Source organism: Gekko japonicus, unplaced genomic scaffold, assembly GCF_001447785.1.
Source record: "Gekko japonicus isolate JY-2015 unplaced genomic scaffold, Gekko_japonicus_V1.1 scaffold337, whole genome shotgun sequence".
Taxonomy (NCBI): Eukaryota; Metazoa; Chordata; class Lepidosauria; order Squamata; family Gekkonidae; genus Gekko; species Gekko japonicus.
Genome location: NW_015175365.1, coordinates 1,162,449 through 1,173,852, shown reverse-complemented (window position 1 = coordinate 1,173,852; position 11,404 = coordinate 1,162,449). Strand labels below are relative to the sequence as shown.

General features: G+C 41.3%; 1 protein-coding gene across 1 annotated transcript in view; it reads left to right on the top strand.

Annotated features, from left to right (window-relative positions):
* The first annotated feature begins 335 nt into the window (after window positions 1-335).
* PRKDC (protein kinase, DNA-activated, catalytic polypeptide) overlaps window positions 336-11,404 on the top strand; it is a 141,213-nt gene continuing 130,144 nt past the window's right edge. The window contains exons 1-7 of the mRNA XM_015425442.1: window positions 336-501; window positions 3,980-4,056; window positions 4,416-4,508; window positions 5,305-5,379; window positions 6,510-6,618; window positions 9,359-9,471; window positions 10,269-10,368. Of these exons, the coding sequence (XP_015280928.1) occupies window positions 336-501; window positions 3,980-4,056; window positions 4,416-4,508; window positions 5,305-5,379; window positions 6,510-6,618; window positions 9,359-9,471; window positions 10,269-10,368 (733 nt within the window). The remainder of the gene's footprint in view (window positions 502-3,979; window positions 4,057-4,415; window positions 4,509-5,304; window positions 5,380-6,509; window positions 6,619-9,358; window positions 9,472-10,268; window positions 10,369-11,404) is intronic.

Sequence of the window (11,404 nt, the reverse complement as noted above, 5' to 3'; positions counted from 1 at the left end):
GAAAAAGGACTACGCGGAGCTCTGGCAATTAACAATTTCAGTAGACTGATATTGAAGGAATGTTTAAAAATACCACAAAAATTTTTGTTCTTTGTTTTAGCTGTCCGGGTTATGACAGGAGAACGGCATCTATCCTTTAGATGACAATGGTTTCGTCCAACACGCCCTTTCCTCTTGTTAATCCAATCGCCTTCTTCTTCCTTGCGTCGTGTTAGAACCCGCCCACCAAGGTTTCTTATCCCCGCCTTCTGACGACACTTGTGTCCCGCCCCGCGCAACGCTGATTTGAAGGGCGCCTCTGTGCCCGGTTCTTGCTGGCGAGGGCGGGAGGCATCATGGCGATCTCCTTACCTGTAGCCGGCGGGGGTCTCCAGGGTCTTCTGCTCCAACTGCACGGGACCCTGCAGAGCCCAGACCCTGCCAGTGCCGCTCTTCATGGACACAGCCTGATCCGTTCCATGGCGGAGACGTGTGTGACCAGCAGCGGGGATGTCGCTCGTGGTGCGTAAACGGCGCATTCTAGAGCAGCCTGAGGGCACAAGGATGTGATTTAGAAACTTCGATGTAATCATTCGCGCTTATGTTTTGATAAGTAACCGTATTGGAAAGACTTTAAAGTTATAATGTGTACTTCTCGCAAACGGGTTTGCAGCTGTTGACTGCGGAACTCATTGCCATCTGACCAAAGTTTGTAGATCCATCGTCCTTGGATGGCCCATCCTGTTGATTGTATTAATTTACACTGTGTCTCAGTGAGAAAGGTGGACTATAAGCAATGTAAGCAAATAAATAAACATGTTCCAATTCTTCCCTGGAAAACAGCAACAACCCACTAGTGCAGCACCTTTCTATTAGGGCCAGCTAAAATGTGGCATAATAGGAAACAAGCTTTTGAGCTTCCCAGAAATGCTGGAGATAAAGCACAAAAAAGTTAGCGGGGGGGGGGGGGGGTAGAAAGAGAAAAAGATGCTGTTTTAAGCATTGAGTCTGACAAAGTTCTGAGGTGTTTGACTGATCCTGTTAACGTCTTAGTTGCAGTAGGTTTGAGAACTGCCACCTGGGGTACAGTGCAGCTGCTTGTTCCCTCAGAAGTAAGCCCCACCAAGTTAAGTGAGCCTGCGTAGCATTACAGGTATGCTGTCTGATTGGATACCTGTTTAATTAGAAGTAAAAGCCATTAAATTCAATAGGACTTATTCCCAGGAAAGGATGCATAGGATTGCAATTGTGAGGTTTTATCATAAGCATTTCTATTCAGAATTAAATACCACTGTGTTCAATGGGGTTTACATCCTAGACTGTAATCCTGTGGGTTTTTTTAAAGAATAAGCTATTAAACTCAGGGCTGATTTTGATGTTACCAACATCTACTGGCTGGCACAAGGACTTTAGATCTAATGTGTGCCTAGAGCTCCATGCTGGGAACTCGGTCCCTAGGTGTGTGGAGAGGGCCAATTCAGAATCAGAACTGGACCCCAGCAAGTGGAGAAAAGGGATTTGATTTCTAGCTCTCTGTTCCCCACACAGCAGGCTCAGAGTAGGTTTCAACTGCATATAAAAACAATAATTTAAACATAATACCATAATTAAGACCTGTATAAAACATCAATTTGTACTAACCAGTAGATGGTTGTCTGTAGTACAATTAGTAACTAAACTCAGAAGGTTCCTCCTATGTGTAATTGTACATAGTGAAGTACTGAGGCAAGTGGATGGACAGGGTCGAGCGGAGCAGGGGAGGCCAATTCAGATGTTTGTTTATACTGTAAGCTGCCTTGAGTTCCGTAAGGAAGAAAGGTGGACAATAAAGGTTTCTAATAAATAAAACAATTATTGCCCTTTAAAGACTCAGTTGAAGGTACTACTTCCTATTCTAGGTTTTTACGAAGTTCATAAGTGATTATAGAGTCATAGAGTTGGAAGGGATCTCCAGGGTCATTTAGTCCAACCCCCTGCACGATGCAGGAAATTCACAAATACCTTCCCCCCACACCCCCAGTGACTGCTGTGCCACACCCAGAAGATGACAAAAAACCTCCAAACTGGCCTGGAGAGAAGTTGCTTCCTGACCCCAATGTGGCGATCAGCATTTCCCTGGGCGTGTAAGAAAGGGCCACAAGAACTAAGCACTGATGCAACCCTTCCTGCCCTCCCTCTCATGATCTGCCTAAGTTCACAGAATCAGCATTGCTGTCAGATGGCCATCTAGCCTCTGTTTGAAAACCTCCAAAGAAGGAGCCGGTATTTTGGGTGGCAATGAACACATGAAGCTGCCTTATACGGAATTAGACCCTTGGTCTATCATAGTCACTATTGTCTATTCAGGCCATCCGTGGCTTTCCGGGGTCTCAGTCTTTCACATCATCTCCTACCTGATCCTTTTACCTGGAGATGCCGGGGATTGAATCTGAGACCTTCTGCATGCTAAGTAGATGCTCTGCCAGTGAGCCACAGCCCTCCCCAACCCATGCCACAACTCTGATATCTTTTCTTCTTTGAGGTTCACCATGTGACATTCTCTAATCATTTTCTGGTGTATAGTGAAGTCGTTCTTGTTAGGCTTTATAATTTGCTTTAAATTTTGTGTTGTTTGTTGGGCTACTATTTTATCATTGTAATCATAGCTGTTATTGAAGGTTTTCACGGTCGGAGTTCATTAGCTGCTGTAGATTTTCCGGGTTGTATGGCCGTGGTCTTGGCATTGTAGGACCTGACGTTTCGCCAGTAGCTGTGACTGGCATCCTCATTTCTGTGTTATACCTCTGAGGATGCCAGTCACAGTTACTGGCGAAGCGTCAGGTCTTACAATGCCAAGACCACGGCCATACAACCCGGAAAATCTACAACAGCTAATAGCTGTTATTATTTCTGATCTGTCAGGTTTTTAGCATCAATCAGTTGTAAATTCTTTGTCTGTTTACTGCACCAATTTAATAATAAAAGCAGCAAAACCAGGCCATCTGGAGACAAGCCTAGACATCCCCCAAGCATGCAGGAAAACATGACTGTAAAATAACCAAAGGACCTCTCTTGAAAAATGACCTGATAAAGAGCAAATAGGCTCTGGAAATATATGTTGAGGGCCAGTTAAAAGCTGACAGAGAAGAAATCAGCTTGCTTTTAGAATTCATGAAGAAAATCCATATTGCTTCCCTCATTCCTAGCTGTCATGCAAACTACCTTGGATGCCTATTAAGTAGAAAGGCAGTTTAGAAAAGAGAAATAAACAAGAGGATGGGTTTGAATGTTGAACTGTAAGCAAACTTATCATAAATTCAGGATACTAGAGAAAGTGTAATTTTTTTCTGAATATAATAATGAATAAAAGTTGTGTAAAAATAAGTAAGTGTTAAATATGTGAACATTAGCACTTGCCAGAGGACATTCAGTACTCATAGCATGACAATGACATTCAATACTCATAGCATGACAATGACTGTCAGAGTAATAGTTACAATGCTATATTTTATGGACTGTCTGGTTCACATCTTGCAGACAGAAATGTCCTTCAAGGAACTAGCAGTATTCTATCATGAGAAATACATGTATAGACAGAATTATGTCTCAGAATACCTCTGAAGTTAGGTATATTGATATTCTTTCCTAAAGGGAAAGGTATTTTCTAGAAATCTATAGTTGATGTGCTTCAAATGTTGCATTTCTGTACCAAAGGAGAAATACTTTTAGTTTGAAACATTAAAGAACTTTGATGGTCATTGTCCCTACAATGTGCTTTTGTGGACATGTTTCATTTCTCCATCAGGAGATTCTGTTTCATTTGTGTGATACATAGATATGAGCAGATGCTGTGTATAACTAAGCCTGTAAACTAGTATTAATGAATAATTTGATTGTCTTTAGATGTTCTCATCTTTGTAACATTTTTATCTGTATAGTACGTATTCGAGAATCATACATTTGGAGAGAAACAATTTGTTTTGGTGCATGCATTTTAAACCTTTGCTTTCTCTTCCGACAGCTTTACAGACTTCACTGGTCTTTTCTAAAGAGGATGGGTTACTTGCATTTATCCATAAATCACTGAGCACAGAAGAAGTAAGTAGTTAATCTTCGTTTAAAGCATGTATGCAAATAGACTCTAGTCACAGATGGAAAGAGTTGCTTCCTGGTTACCAGGGGGAGAAGTGCTTCTGTTTTGTTTTTTCCCCAAATCTGCCTTGTGGCTCTGTGAGAATGGTGGGATGTAAGTACAGTTTAATAATAAATAAATAAATTGGAAGAGAGAGGTTATTTTTTCCTTTCAGGCCAACCTATACCACAAAGGACTAACATAGGTATGCCTAGATTGGTAAAACATTTTTTGAGCAAGTAACCCATTTGCAAAGTCAATTTAAGTCCTTATTAATTGCTCATATTTGGCTGCCTCATTGGCTTTTAATGCTGTCTATTTTCAGTTTCGTGAATGCAGAGAAGAAATATTAAAGTTTCTTTGTGCTTTTCTGGAAAAGATTGGGGAGAAAATTCACCTTTATGCACATGATGTAAAGGTAGGTAAAGTAAAACTACTAGCTTTTATATGTAATTTTTTCTCTTATATAATGTTAAATCTTTTTTTGCTGTTCTCTTAGTAGTACATCTACTTTTTCCTTATAATAATACCTACATTGAAAATCACTGTGCTAGTGCTCTGATCTGGAGTTGTTTTAAGTCCTGATCAGTTCTGCAATGCATTCTTGTTAGAAATTGTTTTGCTGAATTAAATGCCTGCACAAATTGTTTTTATTCCTCCTGTTCTTCAGCAGTGCCATCATGTTCAAAATGCAATTTTTCTTATTTCCTTTTCCTGGGATACGCACAAATTGTCCATGTAGCTGAAGCTTTCGTATTTCCTGGGTAACAAAGATGTGTAAGTTGTATTTGGGATGGAGTTGTGGAAGAACAGGAAGAATGAGGTACTTACTCTCCTGTTCACTGTAACACTGTCACAGTTAAGTTACTGCAAGTAATAGACAGAATGACTTGCCTGTGGCTGTATTATCAACCCTGTCTAGCAGCAGTACTCTAGAATCTTGGGCAGAGGTCTTTCTCAGTATGAATCTAACATTACTGTTAACACACCCAGTTTTTGCTTAGGGTACTTTGAAAAGTTCTTTACATTTTTGGTGTTTTACAAGAGCAATTGAGGGAAACAGGACATTTTGTTTTAAAGGACTTCTGTTACTTTTTTGTATAAAAAGACTGGCATTTTAAGTAAAATGCTGAAATGGAACCATTGGTGCGAGTTATTGCACTGCAAATGTGGCACATCATTTACTGATTTGTTTATTGTCTTTTGACATGCAGCGAACATGCATTATTGTTTATACAAAGGATAAATCGGCAAAATGCAGAATCCCAGCCCTAGAGCTACTGATTAAGGTATTTATTTATTTAAGAAATTTTAGCCTTCCTTTCTCCAAAAGAGAACTCAAGGCAGCAAACTTTGTATTACAGTTCTTGTTTATGAGAATATCTGTCAGTGCCACCCTTCTGAGCACATATATTTCAGTGAATTTAGAAGGGTATAACTTGGTTGAGGATTGCACTGTAGGGCTATGTAAAATGATACTCAAAGTTCATTGTAATAGGAATATTACATTAGTATTCCCAGTAGTCATGTATGGTTGCGAGAGTTGGACTATAAGGAAGGCCGAGCGCCGAAGAATAGATTCTTTTGAACTATGGTGCTGGAGAAGACTCTTGAGAGTCCCTTGGACTGCAAGAAGATCCAATCAGTCAATCCTAAAAGAAATCAACCCTGACTGTTCCCTGGAAGGCCAGATCATGAAACTGAAGCTCAAATACTTTGGCCACCAAATGAGAAGGAAGCACTCACCGGAGAAGACCCTGATCCTGGGAAATATTGAAGGTCAAAGAAGACGGGGACGGCAAAGGATGAGATGGTTAGACAGTGTAATAGATGCAATGAACATGAAATTGAGCAAACTTCAGAGGACTGCGGAAGACAGGAAGGCCTGGCGTGATCTGGTCCATGGGGTCGCGAAGAGTTGGACTCGACTGTGCGACTGAACAACAACAACGTTATTTGTAATTGTAAATTAATCTTTAAGTCAGTGACATTCATGGTAGAAAGATCTACCTTCAGGAGGGAATATGCAACACAGAAATGGTGGCAATATGTCAAATTGCAACTTTATTCTTGTTTCTGGGAGCATCTAATTTTACATTTTTATATGTAGAAATAGACAAAGATTATTGTAATAGGAATATTGCAATAGTATGTTTAATGCACGATGAAGTGTGTCTTAAAGTAAATGGCTACTAGGAAGAATACGGCCTTTGGGAAGAGAATATATAACAGTAACACATAAATGGCAGCACCTCTAATTACAACTTTCAGTTGGCTCAATACATATTCCTGGCATCTTGAACTTTATCCAATAGTCTGTAAAGGCTGACACTTAGCTAGAGAGAAAATAAGGTGTCCTTATCTTGTTCTGCCTTTTAAAATTGCCTCCCCCATATGGTTATTACTAATATCTTTCTAGCTGCTTCAGAATGTACGGTCAGCTTGTGTGATGGAAGACATGAAAGTTGGAGAAATCTTTAACAAATTCTATGGTGAACTTGCTGTAAAAAGTAAAGTTCCAGATACAGGTAATTCTGAATTTATTTCTACTTTTAAAAAGCTGGAAAATGGTGGGTCACTAGAATTACTAAAGGATTCAGACATAATGCAGTAAACATTAGCGTAGGGTAGTGGTACTAACTCCACGGCTCACAGAGAGCCACATTTACAATCACTGTCAACCAACAGAGCCACATAACTACTGTATGCCCTGTGCATTGTGCTCAGAGTTAGTAGGGCTGGTTGGTAGACACCTGAGCAACAAAAAATGTCATACCTTGATTTTACTTCAGTATGCACTTTAGAAGCTTGGCTGCCTATGCCTATTGGCTTAGTGCATAGTGCTATACCACAATTTAGTGGTACGAAAATAAATCACAATGCTAATAGCTCAAAAAATGTTCAAGAGAAGGCACTGCCCAGGCTTTGCCTATCATTCCATGAGGCAGGGACAGAACAAAACAGTTTGCCATCCCAGAGTGCCTGCACCACAGGATTCAAGAGAATACCTAATTCTCTTCTGTCGCATGCAGTGGCTCTTGGAGAACATAAATCATGGGCTGCTTCATTGGCTTCTTTATAAACATTAGTATTGTGAACGGTACAATTTCTACTTATCTAGCAACTCATAAAGGCAGAGGAGGCCTTCCCGGCACCTAAAAAGTTGGCATTCTGAGTAATATATCACAAAGGTTGCAGTCCTAAAAACACTGTCCTGGGAGTAAGCTGCATTGAATAAAATGGGGCTTACTCCCAAGTAGACCCTCTTAGGGTGCGCCTCAAGAATTTACCTTGTGCACTGGAAACATACTCCAGTTTCTGCCCTGGAGACTTTCGACCCTAGACCAAAATTGAGCACAGAGTTCATACCTTTAACCCTGTTGAATTGTGGGCTTGGGGCTTGTTTTAGTTTTGTGAGAATTATTGGTGAATAATGAGGAGAAAGTCATCTAAATATATTCAGGATCCTTTTTGTCTTATTATCTGACCCTGCATTAACAGCAGTGGGTCTGACACAAAATAAGCCCTGGCTCACCTGTCCCCATGGTATATACTTGCCCTGTGTCCTCTTTTACGAAGAATGGGGCTGAAAAGAAAGGAAGCTACAGGGAGGGTGGAAAGAAGAATTCAGCTTGGTGTCTTGGGCTAGAGCTGAGCAAGCACGTTTGTATGCAGCCTGGGGGGGGCACTGAGTGCAAGGAAAGGGATGAGTCTGGGTAACGCATCATAATGGGGAGGGCTGGGAAATGAGGCAAGAGCTTGCACTCAATTTATCTGGCTCCCACACAGCAGAAAGGCGGTAGCACATGCTGGAGTTCAGCAAGCTGGATGTGCAGCGATTTGTAAGTGAGCTCCACCAGCCTGATCCTTCAAGCCCCAGCTGGCAACAAGCATTGCCAAGTTAGCCCAAGAAGGGGTGGGGGTGCAGCAGGAGCAGGCAGCTTCCCTTATTGTACAGGGGTCTGTGCATCTGGAGTAGAGGCAGCCACAGGACAAGGCAAATTCCACCAAGAATGGGTTGCTTATTGCTGGATTTGCTACAGATTTTTGGGTGCAGCTGAATAATACAGGCATTTGTGGTCCATTTGCCTCTTTAAAAGCTTGACCCTGCACTAGCAAATCTAGGGCTTGTCCCTGTGAAAATTGTATCCCATAACTGTCTGTAACCTAACTATGGCCCCGGTCACACGGGCTGGAAAATGTGGGGGGTGGGGAAGCGTGGCTGCTTGCCCCAGAGCAAACTAATGCGTGGCTGCCGGATCCCACGTCCCGCCGATGTCCCATGGTTCGGGGGGAGGTGGCAATCACACGACGATCCTGCAGCGCGGCTAAAAAGCGGCGCGATCTCACCAATGGCACACGTGATTCCGCGGAGCACATGCGCCATTGGGTGCTTGTGCGCATCCTGTGGAGACTTGGAAAAAAACCTTTTTGCGATGGGACATGGGCGGGCACCGGATGCCACGGACTGCCACCGGAAACGTGATCAGACGCCAGCCCTTGCCTCGCGGTTTCCGGAAACTAGTACCTCGGAGGTACTAGTTTTTAACTCTGCATCTTCGGCGGGAAGCCTCGGGTTCGCCATGGGAGCTCTACGCTTCCCAGATGTTGCGGTGTGATTGTGCCTGGAAAATCCACCTATCATCCGTCTCAGTAGCGTGGCTAATGCTCCGTGTGACCGCAGCCTAGGTTTGGTTTCTCTGTTACTCAACAGATAATTATTCTTCATTGTGTTCTCCATGTTCATACACATGGATTCTTCACCTGACAGATGTGTGAATGTTCTGGAGCTATAGCTAGGGAGCTTGCACTCTTTTTCCCCTCCTCTGAAGAGGAAAGATATGACCCAGGTCTTTATACCTTAAGGGATGGGATGAGCACCTTTCCATTCATTTCCCTTTCGACTGCTGTATTATGAGCAGCTAAGAAACTTACAGTCGTTGAAGATGTGGCAGGGGTGAGATGCCTTGACTTAGAACTGCTAACAAGTGTGTCTGCTTCTTCCTTTTTGAGCCAAGTTCGTTTTTTTAAATTATGGTGGCAATAAATGAAAAAGTGTAATGTATCTTTTCAGTCTTACCTTTTCTCCCAGTCACAGAAAACCCATGTGGGATGAATATTTTTCTTTTTGTGGTTGTTATAAGAGTGCGAATATACATGGCAGTGAATAAAGGTCAGGACAGGGAGGATGGGCACAACGAAGCTATTGATTCAGCTGTTGCCAAATAAATGCATGATTACGATGCTAAACTCTTTTCTCCCCCAAAGTGTTGGAAAGGATTTATGAGCTCCTTGGAGTCTTGGGAGAAGTCCAACCTAGTGATATGCTTGAAAACTCTGAAAAATTATTCCGAGCTTATTTGGGTGAACTCAAAACACAGGTAGAGTTCTTTTTTGTGGGACGTTGGTAAATGTTCATGTATGTTTTAACCTTGTGTTCAGGATAAATATTTTAAAGTCTTCCTTAACTGAATACATGTAATTTTTTTTGGAAAAGTAGGCTGTTTCCTAACTTAAAGTGTCAGCAATTTGGAATGAGGAGGGAGGAAAATCTGTGATCAGTGCTAGAGGAAAGAGACACTATACTGCAGAAGTGAACTGTAAAACTCTTTCATGTTGCAAAACAGAATCCTAAGGATTTTTGTTACTGTTTACATCTTTATGAGCATTAGCTATTTTGTTACACATATACCCATAGAATCAAAACTTTTGGTATTCTGTTACTATATTTAAAAAAGTTCAGAATACTTAGCCATCTTCGCAGTCTATCTGAACTGTTAACTATCCATTTGTTGCTCTACATCCATTTGTTGCTCTAACTTGCTGTATTTTGCCAACAAAGTCATAAAGAAATTCTGGTTCTGTGTAATCTACAGTGGGCACAATCTGCCAGAAGTTGGTTGTGAACAAGTCCTGTTGAAAGCAATGGAATGTAACTTAGTTGACTTCGTTAAGTTGTATTAATTTCAGAAGGGTTTTACCATTACTGACTTTTGCCAGATTGGGTCCAGTAATGATTCACCGGTAATCTGTAATTTTTTAAAAAAACAAACAGAATTTGTAAAACGTCTGCCTCAGTTCTTATAGCAATGCTGTCTTTTGTTATGTGTGTGTCTCTGAATATCAGTCTGCTTTGGTATACTACTTGAACATAACCTCCTTCCCCCATTCTTTTTAGATGACATCTTCAACAAGAGAGCCCAAGTTCCCAGTAGTAGCGGGGTGTTTGAAAGGGCTGACTGCACTGATGTATAACTTCACAAAGTCCATGGATGAAGGTATAGTAATTGTCTTATTTAAAATATTTTAAGGGCCTTAAGAGTATCATGGTGTTACTCAGACTTCATGAAATAGCTCCTTCCTTCTAAACTTTGTAGAGCTTTGGTCATTGGTCCCCAGTTCAGAAGCCTTGTGGGGCTCATCTGACCAGATTTTAAGTACCTGTTTCTGTGGTACTTCATAGACCATCTGAAGTACCAAGGCCCACAGTGTCATAGACCAACTCTCCCACTCCTCCCTTTTAGCAGTCCTGAAGTGCAGTCGAAAGCAGAGTTATACCCTTCTAAACCCATTGTCTTCTGTGGACTTGCCTGCAGTAGAAGGGTGGGGCTCTCTCTAGGATTATACTGCTAGTGGTTTTGGTTCTCCAAATATGGACCACCTTTCGTCTGACCTTTCATAGATTTTCTACCAGTAAGATGTGAAAAAAGTTTCCATACTCCTGTCCCTGTGCTTCATATCTAAGGGAGACCTTATGCCAATTTAAAGTTATGCTAATGCAGTGAGTTAAATGTTCGCAGTGGATCATTTAATCCACACTTTTGTCCCAAGCAAGAATATACATTAGCATACCTAACAGATGATTGTTCAGCATTTCTTGGAAATCCCAGAGCTAGGGACTTTGGAACCTGAGTATTTTGTCCAATAGTCAGAAAGTTTTTCCTAACCTTTAACCTTAATACACCTCCTTGCGCTTTATATCTGCTACGTCTTGTAGTGTCCTTAGTAGTAGAATGAACTGTAGTTTGTTTTTCACTCTGTGCTCTTTTTAGATAGGATGACATCGGTGGTAGTTTAACTATCCTCCAATCTTATTTGCTCCATCTAATTTTTATGATTTGATTCTAACAAATTCTTTCTGTCTTCATTGGATTTGAACTTTAGAGCTTTTATCATGTATGTAGTCCTTTTCCATACTCTTTACAGCTTTTTAAAATTGGGATATGCAGAATAATATTGTTTTACAGTTAACAGTCTGTTCAGTTCTGATAACTCTCTGAGTGGCTTCCATACAGGAGATTTCTTGTGCTTCAG